The sequence below is a fragment of the Arabidopsis thaliana genome, chromosome 4 (assembly GCF_000001735.4).
Source record: "Arabidopsis thaliana chromosome 4, partial sequence".
Taxonomy (NCBI): domain Eukaryota; kingdom Viridiplantae; phylum Streptophyta; class Magnoliopsida; order Brassicales; family Brassicaceae; genus Arabidopsis; species Arabidopsis thaliana.
The window spans coordinates 16,126,158-16,147,488 of NC_003075.7; the positions used below are offsets into that span (position 1 = coordinate 16,126,158).

The 21,331-nt window shown below is 37.6% G+C and overlaps 10 protein-coding genes across 16 annotated transcripts; 6 read left to right on the top strand and 4 right to left on the bottom strand.

The window, feature by feature from the left end:
* Positions 1-21: 21 nt before the first annotated feature.
* KUP5 (K+ uptake permease 5) lies at positions 22-4,451 on the bottom strand. Of its 2 annotated transcripts, NM_119508.4 has the most exons (10): positions 3,903-4,451; positions 3,581-3,809; positions 3,252-3,500; positions 3,073-3,123; positions 2,493-2,753; positions 2,336-2,388; positions 2,123-2,237; positions 1,749-2,003; positions 972-1,494; positions 22-883 (listed from the first exon to the last, which is right to left on the bottom strand). In NM_119508.4, exons 1-10 carry the CDS (start codon positions 4,194-4,196, stop codon positions 346-348), a joined length of 2,568 nt encoding a protein of 855 aa, NP_195079.2. In that variant the 5' UTR covers positions 4,197-4,451; the 3' UTR covers positions 22-345. The 2 variants fall into 2 exon arrangements, with proteins under 2 accessions (NP_195079.2, NP_001329920.1); NM_001342219.1 differs by having other exon boundaries at positions 62-883; positions 3,252-3,809; positions 3,903-4,427.
* Positions 4,436-7,812, top strand: AT4G33540 (metallo-beta-lactamase family protein). Of its 3 annotated transcripts, NM_001342220.1 has the most exons (12): positions 4,512-4,567; positions 4,643-4,929; positions 5,026-5,069; positions 5,456-5,536; positions 5,790-5,897; positions 6,123-6,214; positions 6,368-6,442; positions 6,527-6,596; positions 6,842-6,943; positions 7,048-7,156; positions 7,260-7,322; positions 7,403-7,803. In NM_001342220.1, the coding sequence occupies exons 2-12, from the start codon at positions 4,725-4,727 to the stop codon at positions 7,519-7,521; spliced, it is 1,068 nt and encodes a 355-aa protein (NP_001328731.1). In that variant the 5' UTR covers positions 4,512-4,567; positions 4,643-4,724; the 3' UTR covers positions 7,522-7,803. The 3 variants fall into 3 exon arrangements, with proteins under 3 accessions (NP_195080.2, NP_001328731.1, NP_001328732.1); NM_119509.5 differs by having other exon boundaries at positions 4,436-4,929; positions 7,403-7,812; NM_001342221.1 differs by lacking the exons at positions 4,512-4,567; positions 4,643-4,929; positions 5,026-5,069 and adding an exon at positions 5,216-5,376.
* A 396-nt stretch (positions 7,813-8,208) lies between these two features.
* Positions 8,209-8,977, top strand: AT4G33550 (Bifunctional inhibitor/lipid-transfer protein/seed storage 2S albumin superfamily protein). 2 transcript variants are annotated; one of them, NM_001085019.2, is made up of 2 exons: positions 8,209-8,705; positions 8,785-8,977. In NM_001085019.2, exons 1-2 carry the CDS (start codon positions 8,381-8,383, stop codon positions 8,805-8,807), a joined length of 348 nt encoding a protein of 115 aa, NP_001078488.1. In that variant the 5' UTR covers positions 8,209-8,380; the 3' UTR covers positions 8,808-8,977. The 2 variants fall into 2 exon arrangements, with proteins under 2 accessions (NP_001078488.1, NP_195081.2); NM_119510.3 differs by having other exon boundaries at positions 8,283-8,899.
* Positions 8,978-8,999: 22 nt separating this feature from the next.
* On the top strand, positions 9,000-9,764 carry AT4G33560 (Wound-responsive family protein). Its single transcript, NM_119511.2, has one exon. It carries the CDS (start codon positions 9,308-9,310, stop codon positions 9,593-9,595), a length of 288 nt encoding a protein of 95 aa, NP_195082.1. The 5' UTR covers positions 9,000-9,307; the 3' UTR covers positions 9,596-9,764.
* An 827-nt stretch (positions 9,765-10,591) lies between these two features.
* On the top strand, positions 10,592-12,130 carry AT4G33565 (RING/U-box superfamily protein). Its single transcript, NM_119512.8, has one exon. It carries the CDS (start codon positions 10,664-10,666, stop codon positions 11,765-11,767), a length of 1,104 nt encoding a protein of 367 aa, NP_567926.4. The 5' UTR covers positions 10,592-10,663; the 3' UTR covers positions 11,768-12,130.
* BCA5 (beta carbonic anhydrase 5) lies at positions 12,094-15,467 on the top strand (the record flags this gene model as incomplete). Of its 3 annotated transcripts, none has more annotated exons than NM_119514.4 (10): positions 12,094-12,317; positions 13,173-13,329; positions 13,426-13,484; positions 13,795-13,947; positions 14,041-14,089; positions 14,200-14,313; positions 14,398-14,451; positions 14,654-14,736; positions 14,823-14,928; positions 15,000-15,467. In NM_119514.4, exons 2-10 carry the CDS (start codon positions 13,249-13,251, stop codon positions 15,204-15,206), a joined length of 906 nt encoding a protein of 301 aa, NP_567928.1. In that variant the 5' UTR covers positions 12,094-12,317; positions 13,173-13,248. The 3 variants fall into 3 exon arrangements, with proteins under 3 accessions (NP_567928.1, NP_001031784.1, NP_001328574.1); NM_001036707.1 differs by having other exon boundaries at positions 12,203-12,317; positions 14,038-14,089; NM_001342222.1 differs by lacking the exon at positions 12,094-12,317 and having other exon boundaries at positions 13,041-13,329; positions 15,000-15,206.
* Positions 15,378-16,188, bottom strand: AT4G33585 (uncharacterized protein). Its single transcript, NM_001085020.5, has one exon — positions 15,378-16,153. It carries the CDS (start codon positions 16,098-16,100, stop codon positions 15,621-15,623), a length of 480 nt encoding a protein of 159 aa, NP_001078489.1. The 5' UTR covers positions 16,101-16,153; the 3' UTR covers positions 15,378-15,620.
* A 151-nt stretch (positions 16,189-16,339) lies between these two features.
* Positions 16,340-17,867, bottom strand: AT4G33590 (uncharacterized protein). Its single transcript, NM_119515.3, has one exon. It carries the CDS (start codon positions 17,826-17,828, stop codon positions 16,428-16,430), a length of 1,401 nt encoding a protein of 466 aa, NP_195085.1. The 5' UTR covers positions 17,829-17,867; the 3' UTR covers positions 16,340-16,427.
* Positions 17,868-18,233: 366 nt separating this feature from the next.
* On the bottom strand, positions 18,234-19,746 carry AT4G33600 (uncharacterized protein). The gene has a single exon (NM_119516.6). The coding sequence runs from the start codon at positions 19,705-19,707 to the stop codon at positions 18,295-18,297; it is 1,413 nt and encodes a 470-aa protein (NP_195086.4). The 5' UTR covers positions 19,708-19,746; the 3' UTR covers positions 18,234-18,294.
* A 323-nt stretch (positions 19,747-20,069) lies between these two features.
* AT4G33610 (glycine-rich protein) lies at positions 20,070-20,916 on the top strand. Its single transcript, NM_119517.3, has one exon. It carries the CDS (start codon positions 20,320-20,322, stop codon positions 20,665-20,667), a length of 348 nt encoding a protein of 115 aa, NP_195087.1. The 5' UTR covers positions 20,070-20,319; the 3' UTR covers positions 20,668-20,916.
* The last annotated feature ends 415 nt before the right edge of the window (positions 20,917-21,331 follow it).

Consider the following 21,331-nt stretch of genomic DNA (forward strand, 5'->3'; position numbering starts at 1 on the left):
GTACCCAGCCGTGAATGATCATGTCACATACGAAATGGAGATACAAAATTTATGTCACGTAGCAAAACTCATTGCAAGAGCAAGTCCTTCATTCTATATTCCAATACTCAAGACTGGGACAAGCCAATACAAATCAATCAATAAATAACAAACACAGAATCAAATAGCAACTCTCAATACAAAAAAATCATTTTGTTTCTCCTGTACTTTTATAACTCCATCACACTTTTGCAACAATGTGTAAAAGAAAAAAAAAATCTCTTGAATTGGTAAGTGTTTCATGTTCTTCGACAATTCATGAGACTTGCGAGTAGATGAAAACCAGTAGTTTGATCGGGGTCTTGTTCATACCATATAAGTCATTCCAACTTGCATCAAATGTGTATGCGGAACGCTTAGGTTTGTTATCCCTCTCCTGGAGTTCTTCCTCAAGAAAGCATACAAGTAATTTATTACCAGCTTCTTCAGAAACCAAGAATCCTTAGTAGCCCTTATGTCCCCATGTCCCAGTAGATACACCACCCCTGACTCTTTCGCTTTGTGTATAAACGACAATTCTTTTTCTAGACTCTGCTCCACATCCAACGCCGATGAAGGACCTGCCCCAAAATCTATGCTGGCCTTTCTTCTCTCCATGGGTCGCTTGTTTGACGAATTCATGTGCTCAGCTAAGAGAGGCACTCCAAGTGAATACACACTTCCATTGGGTGCTATCAGAACTCTGGACAGAGTCGTATCATCCTCAGAATCTGTATCATTATGGTCTCCGTCACTCTCAAGTGCACGCTCCTGTGCTTCCTTACGTATAAATTTTTCTAGACTCTCAATCAGTATCTGCTCAAACGCCTGGTGACTTTCCTTCCGCACATCTTTGTATCCATACCTGTTTTAAATACACAGCACTTTATATATGAAAATTTGGTTATTGTACCTAAATTTTCTTCCATATCAAAAACGGTTCCTTTGTTTACCTGGCTACACAGCGGAATAAATGATAGCTTCTTGGGCATACACGTCTGAAAAGAAATCTCTCGGTCTGAGGCACACTTGGAACAGGGACATACTTTATACACACGAAGATAACCATGGAATGGATTGCAGGAAGGGTGGTTAGAAAATGACCAAATATTGCCGGAACTCCTTTAGCTAGCTCATTATAAAGTAGACCAATACCGGGTGCTCTAATTGTCCCAAGGTTACTGCCCAGTTCTCGTAGTAGGTCCATTGGTAGCTTTTTCTGGACTTCAGTTTCATACTTCAGTTTACTCCCGTAGTTCCAAACAAACATTATGAGAAACATAATTGTAGCAAAAACCAAGATTATCCAACTTCCATCAGCCACACTTGAACAAACGGATGAGAAGAAAACCAGTTCGACTATCAGGGAAACAATTGCAAACATGCTCACAACTATGATGTTCGTCTGCCAGATAAGAAGCATGATAAGGGTCACCAAAATTGTTGTAGTCATCATAATTCCCAGCTCTGCGATGCCTGAAAATCCAAATCCAAAACCACATGCATGAATGTCTCTAGGATTAATGGACAAGCCACAGAAAAAGTGGACATAAAAGTTAAAAAGTAAAGAACAATGACGGAAATTACATCATCTTTATAACACATTAAACATCATGTACCAGAACTTATGGTTCAACAACTTGTGCCGTAAAACTATTTTAAAGTAACTAAAACGGGTTCCAATTATTTCAACTTTCCCCAAATCAAATGCTACGAGAAGAAAATATTACCATAAGCGTTTCCAATCGCGAAGATATTTGAGGTAGAGCAGACAACGATCAGACACACCACCAGAAGGGACCAGTTAAGAACCGGTATATAAATCTGTCCAATGAATTTCTTTGAGGTGTGAATGATTTTAAGACGTGGGAAACAGCCTAGTGCTATTGACTGTTTGATGCATGTAAATGTGGCTGTTGTCATTGCACGACTGGCAATTAAAGCAGCAACATTAGAAATGAGAAAGACTGGCCAGAACAAAGAACCTGAAAATAAAAAAGAGTGATAAACAGTTAGAAACGTGAAATGAGAGGTAAAATCAAGCCAGCAAATGAAGGAATACCCTTGTTGATCTTGACGTACTGTGGAAGCTAGTGGATCTTACTTGGAACTGACGAAAAGAAAGCATCCCCGGCAGCGCTGAAGTTTTCAGAGAGGTATGCGGCTTGACCCAAATAACCCAGCAAGAGGCAAGGTAACACCAGAAGGATAAAAGTAAGCTGCAGATAAACACCAGTACTGAATCAAAAGTTCAGATGACTCTAAGAAAGACAACTATCAGAAGAGCAATAAATGAGTATTTATCTCCTTAAAGTACCTGGATAGAGTGAACAGAGAAATAGCTAAGATCTGCAAACATGGCCTCCGATCCTGAGACAAGATCCACATGTATAGAAATGAGCAATGACATTTAGTCAAAAAGTCATTCAATGTATTTAAGCTTTCTAAAATATTTCCCAGAATATGAAACTTACCAGTTGCACATAAAACGCAACCCCCAAGTGCATACCAAGCATTTACAGAGTTTCTCTTGAAAAAGAAATAGATATATGCAGGATTGAACGCTTTAAAAACGCTGCTGTCATATTTTACGAGGTTGTAAATTCCAATGCCCGCTAGACAAAAAAACCACAGAAGTAAAGCAGGACCCAAAACAAGCCCCAATTTGCTGGTTCCATATTTTTGTACACTGAACAAGATCACAAGAAAGCTGACTGATATCACGACCACCTGATCTGCAAATGAAGCCATAGTCAGAAACTTTACACAAAAAATAGTCACTAATCACTCATCAAGATAAGATTATGTTTTTTGAAAGCTTTGTACAATCATTAGCCCCTATTCAGGGGGCAGAAGAGTTTACCCTCTTCTTTGTTGTATCTATAATCTAATTGAAGTCAAGGGACCCAGGATGCAACCATTAAAGACCCATAAAAAGTTTTCTGGTCCAAGGAATACATATATCCAAGGAACGATTACAAGTTTTGAAAGCCAGACGAAATCATGCTCGTGACCATACATAGGCGCTAATAAACGTCAACTAGAATTAGTTACCTTGTTCTATAACACCAACTCCAACCTTCAGACCACCGATAGCAGACATTACTGTGTCCAAAAAAGAGGGTAAAATTTAGCTGCAGATTATTCATGCAACGATAATGCTCACATGCTTTTTCTCTATACTTGATATGTGACATAGGAACAAAAAATGTAGCCTGACAGCATATAAGTACCTGACATTGCTGGCGTAACAACAGCATCAGCAATCACCATAGCAGTGCCGGCAAGAACTAAAATCAGAAGAAGCTTTTTCAAGGCCATTGACGCCTCAAGTCTTTCTTTAATTATCAATGATCTTTCAAGTTCTGGAGACGGAACCTTCAAACCAAAGCCTGATATGCGAGCATCTGATGGAAGTTGATTTGGGATAAGGCTAACATTTGCATGCCGGCAGATCAACGAATACAAAGCAAACGTCCCACCTGCAATTCATTTCCAAAACTTAAACCTTTAAACCTTAAATGAACTTCAATCTACACCATATAAAGAGGAAGAGATATACCTTCGCCATCGTCATTGGCCCAAAGAACAAAATGTACATACTTTACAAGAGGAATCAATATTAAAGTGTATATAACCAATGACAAGGCTCCAATAATATCTTCTTTGTCGTTAATTGGAGATCTTCTGAACATGACAGTGAAGGTATACAATGGGCTAGTTCCAATATCACCAAATACAACCCCAAGTGTCTGCAAAGCAAGTATGAGTTTCTTTCCTATACCAGTGTCCTGAAAAAACACATTACCAAGTTCAACAACTCAATCAGATCGAAAAGTAAACAACATGAAGAAGAAGAAGAACATTCACACACAAATGCTAACCTCGATTTCGTTTTTCTGAGTTCCAGGAATCTCAAGAGCATCTACATCGAAAGAGTCAACGGCAGGGCTAGTGCGAATCAAACGCTGCTCCACATTGTCATCCTCCTCATCGGAATCCATTTCCGGGTGATTATGCTCATCATATCCATCATCGTCGTAATCTTCATTAACCTCATAATCATCTTTCTCATCGAACACCCATCGCGACAATGACGTCGTTGAATCGTCTCCGCCAAACTCCTCATCAATCTCAGACCCATCGCCTCCACTGCTTTCTTCTTCCACGTGAAACATCAATCACCGTTGGAAAACACTGAAGATCTCGAGATTGTGATTCAGATTCGTATCTCTGATCCAAGGAAACAGGATTGGAATTGGTGTTTTTGAGAGATTGAGAGATGGAAGAGAGAGATTGATCTACATACACTGGAGAGGACCTGGCACGAATGAGAAAGAAGCTTACACGTGTCCAATCATGATTGGATTCGAGACTCACGGTTTAAGGAAAAACAAACCAGACCAAATTAGGCTTAACCGCTAAAAAACCGGGTTCTCGTTTTGAAAGATTGAGAGAGACGATCTACAAAGGAGGACAGGACCCGGCACGAATGAGAAGAAGCTTACACGTGTCCAATCAGGATTGAACGATTTAATCAAGCTTAACCGTATGTAAACCGGATTTTAGCTGGGTCCACAAGTAGTCAAATATAGATTTTTTAATAGTCAAATAATTTTCATAGGGGCGAAGTTCAAGATGAGTTACTACACTCATCAAAGCTCACAAAAAGAGAAGAGAAGAGACGAGGATCAATCACCATTCTCATGGCTTCAGCTTCTTTCTCTGCGGTTTCTTCGCTCTCGTATCAATTCCGTTCAAAAGAAGCGATCTTTTCATCGAAAGCTTCCTGTTTTAGCTCGACGGCTTTATCAGGAAGGAGAGTGTTTGGATCTATCAAAGCAGCTCAAGTGACAAGCCATGAGAATCCTAGAAGACGAACTCAGAACGTCGAAGGAGATATATTTGTTGGTAAATAAAGTCTGGTTACTTTTTATTGCAAATTGAAAACAAAGAGAGATCATTAACGCCCTCTCTCTGTCTATCTTTCAATGGATTTTTTTGCAGACAATACTTGTATTGATTGTGATACATGTCGTTGGATGGTTCCGGTAAGCTTTTCTTCTCTGAAATCTGTAAAGCTCCTAAATTTTTCTGCTCTTTCCCCTGTCTTGTGGACCCTTTTGGTGGTCCTTTGAAATTGATGAATTGATTTAAGCATTTTGGGTCTATTGGTTGGTAGGGTAAAGTAGTTGGGGGGTTTTCATTTTGGGTATTGGGAAGTTGATGCCTTAGGATTGATCTCGAAGAAGGATATACTAACATTAGAATATAATCTGATTTGATCACAGTCATTATATGAGAACAAGAAGTTAGAATGTTCATGTTATAGTTGTTTGTTAGCAGGCCAATGCAGCTGTGAGAGCAGGATTTTACTTTCCCTTTACATTTTTTTCAGCCAATTCGTAAACAGCTTTTCTCTGATTTATCTTCACAGGATTTATTCACTCGAGTGGACAACATGTCTGCGGTTACAAAGCAACCAACTTGTAAGGAGGAAAGACTGAATGCTCTTCAGGTGCCTTAACTACGTCGATTTTAGTTTTCTTTCTATTTAATATCTGATGACATTTCATTGAGGATGTTTTTGAATCTCCTTGTTTTTTTGTCTTTGATAGCTTTTATTGTTACCTTATAAAACAGATAGACAAATTTTGTGGAAATGTCTGCTAGGATGTCATAGACTGAGAAATTTCTTATGAAGAAAAATATTTTAGTGAGTAAAATTTCTGAGGTTGTCCTGATTACTCATGGTTTCTTGATTCTTTCAGGCCTTACTATCTTGTCCGACGGGCTCTATTCGCACTCAAACTCCACCTGCTGACATAGGGGAAGCTCAAGAGACCTTTCCACTTGTAGTGGACAAAGACACACTTCCTGTACTTTTTAATCCCTTAAGCTTTCATTTTTTTAGGATGGTTATTAACAAGTCAACTAACTCTGATTAGATCATTGTAAGCATACGTAGGTTTTGAATAGATTTAGATACAATGACCTTAAGTTCTTAACTGATTTAGCTCCACTGAGGACTCTTACTACCTTGTTCTTATATGTTGTCTGCTGTCCTTGAGGTTTATAAAGTTTGAGATTTGCATTATGCTCAGGGCGTTTTTCATTGTGGATTTCATTCCAAGAAATCGTATGGAGCAACTTCTTACCTGATCCTTCATCGTGAGGGAAATATACTTGTTGATAGGTATATACCCTTGGGAGGAGGCATCATGAATTCTTATTTTCTTTGTTGTTTAGTATCTTATACATTGTTGATGCAATGTATTTCTTGATATACTTCGTTGTGGCTATTAACTCTACACAACTGATTAAACCAAGGTTTTGCTGTTTGCTGCAGTCCTAGGTACGTGGAGAAACTTGCTGGAAAGATCGAGATGAAGGGTGGTGTTCGCTACATGTTTTTGACACACAGGTAGAATTGATAACACCTAAAGGAGAAAATCCGTGTTTTCTCTTGTAATCTCTGTTAATCAGGATAAGCGATTTCATTGTTCAGGGATGATGTTGCAGATCACAAGAAATGGGCAGACAGATTCAAGTCTACCAGAATTCTGCATTCTGATGATGTATGTCCTTGAATTTTTCACACCTCTCTGCACATTCTTGATAGGTTTTTTCAACATCTAGATTTCGTGAAAAATGAAAAAGCTTGCTTACATAGTTACAAGAACCTTGGGCTGCTTATATGCTCTGTAGAAAATAGAAAAAGATTATGAGGTTGGATAAAAGTAAAAAGTAAACTAGCCACGCAAACAATTTTGTTACTAAACCCATCTCTGATCGACCATTAAGGGAATTTTTTTTTTGTTAGGTTGAACCTTCGACCTCTGATGTGGAGTTAAAGCTGGAAGGAAGTGGACCATGGAGTATCTATGAAGATGTCGAACTTATACACACTCCTGGTCATTCAGAAGTAAGTTTGTCCAACTGCAAGAACATACATAAAAACAAATGTTCAATTTTTGTTAAAAAGAATTCCATCATGATCTTGGGATAAGAGCTTCGTACAATTTGCAGGGATCAGTGTGCATGTTCCATAAGTCCCTCAAGGCATTATTCACTGGCGACCATGTAATAATGACCGAATCTGGATTGAGCATTTTAGAGCAGTACAATCACGGTTCAGGTAAAGACTCATCTGTTGAATGTCTTTGGGTTAATGTTTTTGAATATTCATTCAAGAACGTAGAAAGATTGATCTAAATGTTTTTTTTTTGTGTCTCTGGCAGTGCCTCTCCAGCTCGAGAACGTAGAAAAATTGATCAACCTGGATTTCAATTGGCTAATACCGGGTTAGTGCACTTTGGCTATATATATCTGCTTTACTACTGAAATGGACATTTTGGATGTTGATGGCGGTTTTGTATATCAGGACATGGAAGAAGAGTACATTTCAAAGATGGAGACGAGAAGGCGAAGAATCTGGAAGCACTTGTTCAGAAGCACAGAGAGAAACAACTTGTTTCCTTTAGCAAATCCGGGAAAGCTTAAGATATGTATGCTGATTCTAAACCGGTTAATCAAACTAAACCAGACCGAATGTCTCTACGGCCTGACTGGTCTATGTGTCAGTTAGTTCCCACGCGAGTGATGTATTTATTTCTACGTAACATTGTGAACCTGCTTAAACGCTTACTAGATTGAAACGAAGACCGTGAGTAATAAAGTCTCCTCTTTCCTAGTGCAAGTATGTCAGCTAAAGTGTTGCTGTGTTTTTTTACGATATTTTTCATGTTATTCGGAATGTCTTAAATCACAAAAAATATTCGACTTTTCACAAGCATCGGATGCATAGTTGTTTATTTGATAAGGGTATCTCCCATAGCTAGTTAAAAATGTTATTTAATATATTCGTTTTGGTACCATATGCTACAATAATCATATTATGCAGAGATCATCGAATAACATCACATAAGGTAAGAAAGTTCATGTAAAAAGAAAATGCACTAATAATCATTCACAAACTTAGCAGTAGATTAGCGATCGAAAATTGATGTCACCAAATTTAACAATCTTTAAAATGACATCTTTTAATTAACGACGTTCATTCGGAGACAAAATGAATTTCATCAAAAATGAGTCACTAAACTATTTTTCAACCACTCCACTAAAAAAGTTAAACCTCATTCAAAAACTGCCACGAAACATTCCCACCAACAAAAGATAACAAATAATATAGACTCCCTCGCCTTGTTGCTTCCCACTACAAAAGTAACAAGAAAAATTGTTACAATACTAAGCATAGTATTAACGTTATGCTATATATACAAATCTCTCGTCGGACCAAATATTCGCATTCATAGATTTCATTACAAATTAACGAACTATTCACAGAAAGAAATAAAACGAGATGGGAAGTGGCATGATAAGGACATTGGTTATTCTAGCAATAGCTTTATTCATGATCGGTTCCGACAACGTCCACGTGGCAAAAGCCCAGGTCTGTGGAGCTAACTTGTCGGGACTGATGAACGAATGTCAACGCTACGTCAGCAACGCCGGACCAAATTCTCAGCCGCCGTCTCGGTCTTGTTGTGCTCTAATCCGTCCCATTGACGTACCTTGTGCTTGCCGCTACGTTTCAAGGGATGTTACGAACTATATTGATATGGACAAAGTGGTTTACGTTGCTCGTTCTTGCGGCAAGAAGATTCCCTCCGGTTATAAATGTGGAAGTAAGTATCTTTCTTGCTTTTCTTATTATAGTTTCGTAATTGTTAAGCATATAATAATTTGGATTTGAATCTGTTATAGGTTACACCATTCCGGCGGCTTAAAAAGGAACGAAACCAACAGAATTTGGATTTGCTATAAAAATTAATAAAACGTATTAGTATCTGAATAATGATGATGATGGATGTTATCAGGATTTTAGGTCTTGTAGTATAAGCAAAATGGGGTTGATGGTCGGAAGATATAATTAATGAAAATATGTTTGTGTTTTTTTATTTTGAACACCTAAAGTAAACATCTGAACTAGCAAAACGAGCAATTAAACATCTGACCACATAAATAATCCATTTTTTATCTCTATTTTAACCTCGTAGTTAGATAATTAATTTATGACCAAAAAGAAAGTAAATAACTAAAATGAGAAAATGAAAACCACGAGCTCCCAAATTTCCTGCGGCTTCTTTAGCCTCTTGTTTCGTTTATGTACCACTTTCTCGACTCCACACTTTATAAACCAAATCCTCCACGAAACTCCAAACACATTGTCCAAAGATCAATACACACTGTTTTAAGAAGAATTTGAAAAGAAAAAGAAAAAAAGAAGATGAATGCCGGAAAGCAAGCTTCGTGGGCGGTGGCGACGGCGATCGCAGCCGTGGAAGTGCTAAAAGACCAAGGCGTTGCTCGGTGGAACTACCTTTTCCGCTTACTCCACAAAGAAGCAATGGCTCGCGTCCGTACCATTACAGTCCCATCTCGTCCCTCTCCTCCTACGTCTTCATCTTCGGCTACTTCCATCAGATCCAAACCTTTGTCCACCACACCCTTTGAGACATCCTTTGAGAAAGCTATGGGTCTTAGCTGCTTTGGTCCCACCACCGTTAGATTCTAGATCTCTATGTACTGTGTTGTATGTACGCAAATCAGAATGTGCATGCGTCTATGACTTGTTTTTGTTTACCCATCACATCATTAGCTAGGTCCACTAAATGTTGTACTTGTTGGAGTCATTATTCTAACATTTTGTTTTCAATATTGAAATAAATCTGGTTTTATATAGACATAACTAAAACAAACCGGAGTGTTTAAGCCGGTTTATATTTATACCACAAAGAATCTTAATCCGCTAAATTTACATCACCGAAGGATGGACCCTTGTGAGTCACACAATTGGTGTGCAAATTAGAAGAAAAACATCAATTCATTTTTTATTACATGGAAACAATTTTAGAATTTTTTTTGCTATGATACAATGTTACCAACCCATCATTATTTGATTTATGATAATAAATTTCATTATGTAAATTTTACACATGACCTAGTGTATAAAATAGACATACTAGCTGGACCATAATCAGACGAACTTAATATCGGTTAATACACTACCGGTTCATTAAGCATTTAGACAAAAAAAAAAAAGAAGAAGAAGTCCATATACATGCATATATACGAAAGTCACATCAGAAGATCAGACATACAAGTACAACGACTAGTCAGTGGACGCAGTTTGTTGTGTGGTGGGACAAGGTGAGAATATGCCCACAGATATCGCTATTGCTCTCTTTAACCATTTTGGTCCAAAACACTTTGCCAACTTTTTTAATAAAGACTGATACAAATTTTAGATTGATACAACTTAACATTAAAACCACCCAAATAAAACTTCGTAATATAGATAAGCATCATTGTACCACAACCACACACCAAGCCAATAAGTCAACAACTACTCCTAACCCTTTTAAACCTAATCAATACAATTTAATATTAGACCGACTACGTGATGGTGCATATGCTTCTTTTTACCAAAACATATATATTCAAGCAACAATTAATACATATTTCGATTCTCAATTTAATCAACTGAAGAAATTTCGGTCACTTGTTTTAATTTTTTTTTGTAAAGCTTATAATTTTTATTTTGTACCAACATTTAAAAATCAATTATTTTGGTGAAATTAGGATGATAGATACCGTCAACCTACTTTTGTTGACCAAACTTGATTCTAAAGAAAGAAAGCAAAAGAGAGAGAACAAAAACGAAGACAACTCTCATCTTCTTTTCTCTTTCTTTTTCCTCTTTCTCCATTGCTTGTTGATTGATGATCTTGAAGCAAGGATCATGAGGTTCCTTCACAGATTTCTGTTGGAGGATATGCCCAAAGAAACCTTTTCGGACTCTCTCTGTAAAAATAATTGCATCCAAGAGTTGAAAACTCTAGGATACTGTTCATCCTATTGTCTTGACGAGTGTCCTTCCATCTGCGAGATCGTCGTAATTTCAGGTCTTTCACCACCTGCAGAGATCCACCACGACGATAACTTAAAGAGGATCTTGATCATCTCTGCTTCATCTATCATCACAACTCTGTTTCTCCTTACTTTACTTGTTCTCTGCTTCAAGTTTTACTATAGGAGGAGAAGATCAATAACAACATCAAGAAGATGGAGTATGGAAGAAGCTAGGAATTGGGATTTTGATGGACCAGCACCTGTTATTGTTGATCATCCGATTTGGCATATCAGAACCATAGGGTTGAATCCAACGGTTATAAGTTCCATCAAAGTTTGTCAGTATAGTAAAAAAGATGGTGTTGTGGAAGGAACTGATTGCTCCGTTTGTTTAAGCGAATTCGAAGAAGAAGAGACGCTTAGATTGTTACCAAAGTGTAAACATGCTTTTCATCTTTATTGTATTGATACTTGGCTTAGATCACACACCAATTGTCCGCTTTGTCGTGCTCCTATCGTTGAGGCCAACACAATGATTGATGATCATAGTGAGGGGCTAGAGGAGATAAGTGTGATGATTCCAGAAGAAAATGGAGATGATACCGATGAAGAAATCGAGGAAGAAAGAGATGGCTTTGTTAGTAATATTAGTAGAGATCATGGTGAGTCACAACAACAGCGAGTGAGACGATCAGTGTCGTTGGATTCGTTATCGGGTTTAAGGGTAAGTGAAGTTGTTGTGGGTAGAGAAAAGGAGAAGTTGAAGAGAGGCAATAATATTGGATCTGGGAGGTCAAGTTTATTGAAGAGATCTATCTCTTACAGTGGAAAGTAGTACTAGCTAGCTTCAGTGCTAATAATAAAAACAAGAAGTCCATAAAGTAAGTAAGTTTCTTGAAGAAGAAAATCAAATCAAACCCAACAAGATATAGATTGTATTCATATGTATGAAGGTGATATAAGATTACGATTATCAAAGCTAGTCACTCTTGTAAAGTTAAAAGAGAGTTTTGACAACTTCTACTACTCTGCTTAGATACTCTGGATTTGTGGATTAAGTATAAATATACACCAAACTTCGTTTTGTATGTTACTTATTTATTGTTCCTCAAGAAATACCATCTGGATTTTAATTATTTTTAGATTCAACTGTCTTATGTGAATGGATTTACATTTGGCGTTGTGGATCTCTAACACTAACTATATGAAACGCTGCGTTTCATTAAAAGAAGGTAAAAACGACAAAGAGAATCTTCGTCTTCATCGATCATTGTTGTGTAAAACTCTTGTTCCTCTTCCTCTTCAACGTGAACACTTCTATTTCTCAGAGAACATTCACCTATATGTCTTTCTTCAAGGAGAAGTCTTCCTCTTTCCAGATTTAGGTTAGATTCATGTTATAACTTTTTCTAAGATTTCTGATTTCCGAATTTGAATTTTGTTTATGATTTAGTGTCGGTGTAGAACTGAATGATACTAATGCAAATGATTGAGATCGATTTGATGTAAAATTATCACCTTCTCGTGTAATTTAAAGGTCGAATCGTCCGGGGTCACATTGTCGCAGGTTTATGTTTATCCTCTAAATTAGGGTTTCTTTTGTGAAATTGGGGATTTTTTTTGTCTGCTTACAAATCATGCTGTTTTATTTCTCTTGAAATTAACTTCATGCTGTTTTTGACATAGAATACAACAGACAAACTAGATTTAACAGAACTGTTAAGATGAACGGAACATAAGATGACTTCTAAAAATGGATAAATTTTAGGTCAATTTTTCTTTCCATTTTCAGTTTTCTGACCCTAGGTGAGATTTGTTTTGGACTTTTCATGTATTGTACATGTGAGTTAATCAAATAAAATCTAGGTTCATGCATTTACAAACATAGTTTAGGAAGTAAAATCACATGTTAAGTTTTGATCTTAAACTCTTGTTGTTATTCTTGTTGTTGTTTGCTACTTGTTAGAATTATGAATCTTTGACCTATAGCAAATTTCCATAAAATCAATCATGTTAACCCTTAATCCAAATCCTCCATCAAAGAGTTTTTTTGCATTAGTTAGCTTCTCATGAAGCGAATTTGGTTTTGGGAAAAGAATTTGTGGGGTGGGGTCCAAAACTGACACGACACAAAAACTTTGGTTTCTCCGTCTTTGTTGGAGAAATGCATTCACATCCACTTCTTACCAAAATTAAATAAATCAATATTTAATTTTTTTAAGGCCTTCTTGTTTTTTCAGATGAACACTCTTCAGATGCCTTGTGCCTTATTGATCCAGATTCGAAGTACCCAACTTTACTCTCTAGACCTTTTTCATGGCAGCCACTCCCACACACTTCTCTGTCTCCCATGATCCTTTTTCTTCCACGTCTCTCCTTAATCTCCAAACTCAAGCGGTATGTTGTCAATTCTTCTTCCCCCCCTCCCTATCACACTGTTTCATCTAATTCTGACTATTGGTTTTCTTAACTCTGTTGCATTTTTTATTTCAGATCTTTGGTCCCAATCACAGTTTAAAGACAACCCAGTTGAGAATTCCAGCTTCTTTCAGGTAATTTCTTGGCTTTACTAACTTTTCAGTTTGGAATTGGGATAACGATCCGTAATTATGATATAGTTGTGAGAGAATCTATGATAAGAATCTTAGAGAAATCACTTGGTGATGCATTGTACTTTGTTGAAGACCCTTTTTGTTTGTACAGCTTATGTTTTTGTTTCTTAGGTTTCTATAAGTAGTGTGTCTTTTATAAGATTTGAAAAGAAGAGTCTTTTTTGTGATGCTTCAAATGGCAAAATCTCAGTGAAGATGTTTTTATAATAATCAAATGTTCAGATTTAGTATGTTTTTGTGGTGTTTGCAGAAGAAAAGCTACAAACTTGCAAGTGATGGCTTCAGGAAAGACACCTGGACTGACTCAGGAAGCTAATGGGGTTGCAATTGATAGACAAAACAACACTGATGTATTTGACGACATGAAACAGCGGTTCCTGGCCTTCAAGAAGCTTAAGTACATGTAAGTTGCAGAGTACCACCAATTGTCATTTTTCAATGGTTAATAGATTACTTATTTCCTTTCTTCTTCACCTGATGATATTCTCTTGAGCAGGGATGACTTTGAACACTACAAAAATCTGGCAGATGCTCAAGCTCCAAAGGTAGCTTTACTCTTCAACGAAATTTTATTGTTCATGGAAGGCTTGAGATATCTTCTGTGGTTTGAATTTTGTCTGGAGAAAGGAATTGTTACTAACAGTTTAAGCAACAGTTTCTGGTGATTGCTTGTGCAGACTCTAGAGTTTGTCCTTCTGCTGTCCTGGGATTCCAACCGGGTGACGCATTCACTGTTCGTAACATTGCAAATTTAGTACCTCCATATGAGGTATAACATTTAATGCAGACTACCATTTTGGTTTTATGGCCTGGTTCACATTTTGATATATTTGCATTTGCCTGTTGCGTGAAGTCTGGACCTACTGAAACCAAAGCTGCTCTAGAGTTCTCTGTGAATACTCTTAATGTAAGCATCTATCTTATCTCTTATAGTGTTTCACGTTTTAAATAGAGCATTTTTCACAGTTTAGACTGTTCTGTTTCTTGAAATTAGCTTTCTACAGAGTTTGTCTTTTCACTTAACTCAAATCTCTAGGCAACATAAACAGCATAGACACAATGTGTAGATACATTCATTTATAATTCTTGTCTCATTGATAAACTTGTAGGTGGAAAACATCTTAGTCATTGGTCATAGCCGGTGTGGAGGAATTCAAGCTTTAATGAAAATGGAAGACGAAGGAGATTCCAGGTTTTTACCAGTTCTTGATTCAATCTATCGAAAAAATCCATTAATTGTTGTTGAACTTTGCCCATATTGCATTTCCCTGGTAACAGAAGTTTCATACACAACTGGGTAGTTGTGGGAAAGAAGGCAAAGGAAAGCACAAAAGCTGTTGCTTCAAACCTCCATTTTGATCATCAGTGCCAACATTGTGAAAAGGTGATGTCTTTTGGCAAATCAGCGGTCTCTTATATGAATCAGTGAACTTATATTCAATATAAAACCTGCAGGCATCGATAAATCATTCATTAGAAAGGCTGCTTGGGTACCCGTGGATAGAAGAGAAAGTGCGGCAAGGTTCACTGTCTCTCCATGGTGGATACTATAATTTTGTTGATTGTACGTTCGAGAAATGGACAGTGGATTATGCAGCAAGCAGAGGTAAGAAGAAGGAAGGCAGTGGAATCGCTGTTAAAGACCGGTCAGTTTGGTCTTGACTTACGACTATCTCAATCTTCATAGAGTTTTTTTTCATAATTTATAGAGAAACATCAAACCCCTTTTGGTTGGGATTATCATGTGTTTGTTCCACTTGTGTGTTGAAGTCATTTTCCTTCTTCTGTCTTATTGAGGCAGGGACTAATGTTTGTTTTATCTTTCAGTTGTTTCGTTTAAATTCCACATTTGTGCAATGAACTGGTTGGTGTTTCTTTAAGATATAATCATTTTGCCACTGTAGTGAGATCGGAGGCATGCATTACAGAGATAAGAAAAGTTTAATACACCAACATAATTGAATGCAATTTATTAGATTTATGACTTTGCAATAGTATAGCTATGTTACAAATTGTAAAACCGAATAATGTTACAGTCAATACTCATCAATCTTACAGCCACCAGTATATAGTTAGTTAGCTTATGTTGATGATAATCTTCACATATGCCATTAAGTTTGGAGGAGACAACTTAAGGGATGGAAGTTGGAGTTCCAGGGAGAGAGGGGGAGCAGAGAGGGCCGTAACGGGCGATCCAGGCATTGCGGGCTTCGGATATTGAGAGAAAGGAGATGAGAATGGGAATTTTGGAAAACTTTGCCCCGGAAACTGAGGAAACTCGGGTGTAGGATTGCTCGGAAAACCGGGTCTAGGGAATTGAGGGAAAGGCATGGGATTAGTTGGAAAACCGGGTCTTGGGAACTGAGGAAAACTGGGTAATGCTGGATTGTTCGGAAAGCCGGGTCTCGGAAATTGAGGGAAACGCGGTCTAAAATACTTCGGTTTTAACGTTTGTTTCTTCGTAAATTGTTGTGCAGCGCGGCTTGAAGTGATCATAGAGGAGAACATCAGAGCCATGAGGAGAGAAGCGACTAAGAACATTTTAGATGAGGCCATAGTGTTTAATAAAAGAGCTCTTCAATTAGTTGTAGTGTGTTTTTTATTTGATTACTTATTTCTCTGATGGATTTGAGTTATATAGGAGGAAACTCAATAGAGATAACGAGTACAATTTGCATATCATTTGACTGAATTTTCTTTTTATAGATTTACCCCTGATGGTTTCATTATTAAGAATAGGAAACGGTTGATATGGTTACCATTTTGTTGCTATTAGTTTTGAATACATGTTTGTTGTATCAACAAAACAAATCCATAAGACTTAGAACTGACCCTGCCTCATCAAATTGTCATATGGTTATAATGTAGATTTTACATTGAATATCAACTACATACATCTAATATTGAACTATTACTGTGGTTGCACTCTGCAAGCTCTTTCATCTCTCTTATGCTAAACTTACCCAAAACTCTTCTTGCCCACTCGCCAAAATAAGTCTCATTGTATCCAATCATAGCGTTCTTGTAGATGGACATACACCGCCTGTCTGTATCGGGGAATTGACATATTTCGCCAACCGGGTCGTGCCAAGAGCCTTCGTGTCTCATCCCTGACCAATTAGCTCCCCATTGGAACACAAGCTGGCCAACTCCTGCAAGCTTAAGCCATCCTTTGGGGAAAAACTCCATTACACTACTATTTTTATCCATTAGAAACAAGTTAGTGAGTTGTGCACCGTGCGGTGACACTAACACATCGGTCTTCTTCATTAGCTCCACTTGCTCACAAAATGATAGATTATTCGAATATGAAACACTAATTTCACACCCATCTACTCTCTTACACTCTTTCTTAAAGACATCAATCACCATTGATTCATTTCTGAAAGATCTGGCTCCGGTTCTCAATAGTAATGTCATACCGATTCGCGGTTTTGATGCCACAGATGAGCTGATATTACAGTAATTCCTCGCTTTGCATCTAATGAGATCAAAAGCTTCCATTCTTCTCTCCCTTGACATTCCACCTTCATTATGTCTCATAACAACCGCCTTCTCGAAACAAACAGGCTTATCATCATCAACAAACCGTAAAAAGTCCGGTTCTTGACCGTAAGTGGCTGTGACTATCTCGCTCAGCCAATGCCCCATTCCGAACCTTAGTTCTCCCCAGTGGTATAAAACCCATTTTTGAGGCTTTTCACATTGATTTCTTAAGCTCCAAGCAATAAATGGAACTACTGCCGTTAGTCCATGCCACAAGTTACCATAATCATATTGATTGTAAGAGACAAACGTCAAGCCATCCTGAAGAATGGCATTGGTAGGAAGAGCTTCAGGCCAAGCCAGCGCGTAGGAGTTCCATGACCCATCATGTTCATCAACCCCTTTCAAACACAAAAGCCTTCCTTTCGAAGAATCTGAAGGAAATTCTTGATACTGAGCCTCACCTTTGGTTTGATTATCATAGAGAGAGCTCATGAACCAAGTATGACCTTCAAGTGGTTTGTTCGAAAAACGATAGTCTTTGAGTGGAAGGAATGTCACGGATTCACGTAGCTTCTCCACCAAGGAAGCCGTCTTGTTCTCTGATACTTCTTCATGATTGTGTTTCAGATACGTCAAGAGTGCAGGAGGGAGTGAAAGAGAACGTTGAGTAATTTGAAATGAACAGATTTGGAGAAGAACAAAAACAGTGACAACGAGGCACAAGACGTTCAAGTAGAACTTAAGAGAGGATAAGCAAGTAACTAGCCTTCGCCAAACACTAGCTTTAGTTGTCATTGTGAATCAAATAGAGTGAGGCAGAATCTGTTTAGTTTGATGGAACTAAATTTGTGAGGAACATATATGGTCAACGGTTAATATAGTCGTGGAAGATCTGGAAGTAACCAACACGTGCTCTCTCCGTTTTTCTCTCTTAGTTTTACAATTTTTAATACGAGAAGTTTTTCTCATCTCAAAGATAAGTTCACTACTCTGACTTAGATTAGATGCATACAATTATCTACTCGAACTATTTATATAATTTAAGCCACTGGTCTTTGTTATAGTTCCTGTGCTATGAGTCATTGATCATGTTTGTCGAATTTCGTGCTAGATCTATAGTAGCTGAAATAGATATAAAGTACTATATACCGAATAATTTTTGGATCTTGAACTAGAAATTTAACATTTTTTTTTTCTTTTCATATTTTACCTTTAGCTTTTTTTTTTCATTAAAGAGCAGTTGGCTACATACTCTGTTATTTCAACACCAACATCCATCTAGCGAACCATAACTGTGTTTGCGTCCTACAACATTTGCCATCTTTCTTTCTTTAAACTTACCCAAAACACTTTTTGCCCACTCGCCAAAATAAGTCTCATTGTATCCGATCCTACCGTTCTTATAGACGGACGACATACATCGCCTATCAGTATCGGGAAACTGACATATTTCCCCATCCGGGTCATGCCACGAGCCTTCATGTCTCATTCCTGACCACCTAGTTCCCCATTGGTACACAAGCTGACCAACTCCTGCAAGCTTACGCCATCCTTTAGGGAGAAATTCCATCACGCTACTATTTCTGTCCATTAGAACCAAATTAGTAAGTTGTGCACCGTGTGGTGATACTAACACATCGGTCATTCTCATCAGCTCCACTTGCTCACAGAATGTTAGATTATTTGAATAAGAAACTTTCAATTCACACCCTTCTACATTTTTACACTCTCTCTTAAAGATATCGATCACGGCTGACTCATTCTTGAATGATCTTGGTCCGGTTCTCATTAGCAATGTCATACCTATTCGTGATTTTGATGTCTCGGACAAGCTTATGTTACAATAGTGTCTGGCTTTGCATCTAATGAGATCAAAGACTTCCATTCTTCTCTCCCTTGACATTCCACCTTCATTATGTCTCATAACAACCGCCTTCTCAAAGCAAACCGGCCTGTTCTTATCACGAAACCGTAAAAATTCTGTGTTCTGACCGTAAGTCGCTGTGATTATCTCGTTCAACCAATTCCCCATCTTGAACCTGAGTTCTCCCCAATGGTATAAAACCCATCTTTGAGGATTTTCGCACTGGTGTCTTAAGCTCCAAGCAACAAATGGGACCATGGCGGACAGTCCATGCCACATATTACCGTAATCGTAATGATTATACGAGACAAATGTCAATCCCTCCTGGAGACTGGCATTGACAGGAAGAGCTTGAGGCCAAGCCAGTGCATAGTAGTTCCATGATCCATCATGCTCATCAACCCCTTTCAAGCACAAAAGCCTTCCTTTCGAAGATTCCGAAGGAAATTCTTGATATTGAACCTCACCTTTTGTTTGGTTATCGTAGAGAGAGCTCATAAACCAAGTATGACCTTCAAGTGGTTTGTTTGAAAAACGAAGGTCTTTCAGGGGAAGGAATGTTACCGACTCACGTAGTTTCTCCACCAAGTAAGCCGTCTCGTTCTCAGATTTTATTTGTTCAGGTTCTTGTTGTTGTTCTTTTAGATATGTGAATAGTGAAGGAGGAAGTAAAATGGGTTGTTGGGTAATGTGAAATGACCAGATTTGAAGAAGAACAAAAACTGTGACGACAAGACACAAGACGTTCAAGGAGAACTTAGGGGAGGCTAAGCAAGTAACTAGATTCCTTGAAACGCTGCGTTTAGTCATGTTTTGAATGGGAAGAGTGAATGAATGTGAAGACTGAAGAAAGAGAATGGTTTTTATCAGATGACATGGGTGAAATGAAACTCGTGAGGCAAAATAAAGCTAACTTTATTTGCCAAAGATGTTGATGCATTGCATGTTTGAAAAACGAACGTTATCACATCTGCGCCAACATTTGTGGCAGTTTTTAGCATCGACTAACACATGCGTCTTGTTTTATTTTCTAAATTTGTTCAGAAAGTTTTTAAGAAAGAAATATGTATTTATTTTGATAAATTGACAACCCGAAATTTTCATATAAACTTAAAGAATTTAGATAGTGTTTTACTGCAACTTTAACTAAAAATCATGCACTTATACCAACTTATACGTGTATATATCAAACGTCACCAATTTTTTTATATATTACTATGAGTAAAGAACCAAGTAAGCACTTTAACAAACCACAAACAAATTTAAAATACAACATATTAATAATCAAAAGGAAATTAAAGGTACAAAATACAAATCATCAAACGGGGGTATGCGTAATTAAACAAACAAAAACACACCACAATGAAACAACTAATTACAACAATCTTATAATAAAATATACATCATCAATCACATGAAGTGATGATAGTTCAAGGACTCGAAGTAGTTGCAGAAGGCGGGGGAGAGAAGAACGGAATGGATGGGAGACTAGTCGGCAGAGAGGGAATGGATGGGAGATTAGTTGGAAGAGAAGGAATGGATGGAATATTAGTCGGAAGAGAAGGAATTGTTGTTGGAAATGAAGGCAAAGTTGGCATTGGAGGCATTGCCGTGGGAATGGTGGGAAGATTTGGTTGTGGCAAAGCTGATGGCATTGGAAATGGAGACATTGCAGTGGGCATTGTGGGGAGAGTTGGTAAAGACGGTTGTGGCAACGTCGATGGCAATGGAGGTAGTCCCATTGTTGGAATAGGCAGATTTGGGATTTGAGGAAGAGGTTGTTGTTGGAGAAGGCGGCGTGAGGCTGAGCAAGTGTTGATCATCATAGAGGAAGAGAGGCACACTAGAAAAGCAATGCGGAAGAGCTTGTATGATGCCATTTTGCTTTGGTTGTGAATCTCTAATTATGGTTAAGCCTTTCTAATTGCTTCTCTTGTATTGCTTGCTTTGTGTTGATGAGAAATTCAAAGATATGCGATTGAGTTTATATAGCGGCAAGAGTCTCTATGGATAACAAAGACCTTTTATTCAAATATCATATATGGTTTGGTTAGGTGTACTTTATGGTTGGCTTGAGCTATTGTTAGTTCAACTTAATGTGTGTTTAATAGATTATTTTGACAATTCAAGGATTTTTATTGAAGTTAGTTCAACAATCAAAACTATCTAACTCTAATACACATGTTAAGTCTATAACCAAACTTTTAAATGTCATTTTAAGCTTATAAATACCAATTACCACCGTAAGTATATTATAAAATCTGATGTAACAACATAAATTTTGTGTAAAGCTATGAAATATGAAATAATCTCCAAAACACCAAATAAAACAAACAAAAATTATGATCATTATTTTGTCACAGCTGTACCAAAAACTCCAAAATGGAATTTCCCGGTCAAACCGGATACATGGTTTGCCAAATAAAAAACCGGA

What these genes read in the sequence shown, in the direction of transcription:
- AT4G33590 (NM_119515.3), bottom strand. Translation starts at nt 17,828, where the DNA reads ATGACAACTAAAGCTAGTGTTTGGCGAAGGCTAGTTACTTGCTTATCC.
- AT4G33550 (NM_119510.3), top strand. Translation starts at nt 8,381, where the DNA reads ATGGGAAGTGGCATGATAAGGACATTGGTTATTCTAGCAATAGCTTTA.
- AT4G33565 (NM_119512.8), top strand. Translation starts at nt 10,664, where the DNA reads ATGATAGATACCGTCAACCTACTTTTGTTGACCAAACTTGATTCTAAA.
- KUP5 (NM_119508.4), bottom strand. Translation starts at nt 4,196, where the DNA reads ATGTTTCACGTGGAAGAAGAAAGCAGTGGAGGCGATGGGTCTGAGATT. An exon ending in TTTCTTTTCGTCAGTTCCAA is followed by an intron (nt 2,004 to 2,122) that starts GTAAGATCCACT and finishes TTTTATTTTCAG; the next exon opens with GTTCTTTGTTCTGGCCAGTC. An exon ending in CGCGATTGGAAACGCTTATG is followed by an intron (nt 1,495 to 1,748) that starts GTAATATTTTCT and finishes TTGGATTTTCAG; the next exon opens with GCATCGCAGAGCTGGGAATT.
- AT4G33610 (NM_119517.3), top strand. Translation starts at nt 20,320, where the DNA reads ATGATAGTTCAAGGACTCGAAGTAGTTGCAGAAGGCGGGGGAGAGAAG.
- AT4G33560 (NM_119511.2), top strand. Translation starts at nt 9,308, where the DNA reads ATGAATGCCGGAAAGCAAGCTTCGTGGGCGGTGGCGACGGCGATCGCA.
- AT4G33540 (NM_119509.5), top strand. Translation starts at nt 4,725, where the DNA reads ATGGCTTCAGCTTCTTTCTCTGCGGTTTCTTCGCTCTCGTATCAATTC. An exon ending in TGGACAAAGACACACTTCCT is followed by an intron (nt 5,898 to 6,122) that starts GTACTTTTTAAT and finishes CATTATGCTCAG; the next exon opens with GGCGTTTTTCATTGTGGATT. An exon ending in ACACTCCTGGTCATTCAGAA is followed by an intron (nt 6,944 to 7,047) that starts GTAAGTTTGTCC and finishes TACAATTTGCAG; the next exon opens with GGATCAGTGTGCATGTTCCA.
- AT4G33585 (NM_001085020.5), bottom strand. Translation starts at nt 16,100, where the DNA reads ATGGCCTCATCTAAAATGTTCTTAGTCGCTTCTCTCCTCATGGCTCTG.
- AT4G33600 (NM_119516.6), bottom strand. Translation starts at nt 19,707, where the DNA reads ATGACTAAACGCAGCGTTTCAAGGAATCTAGTTACTTGCTTAGCCTCC.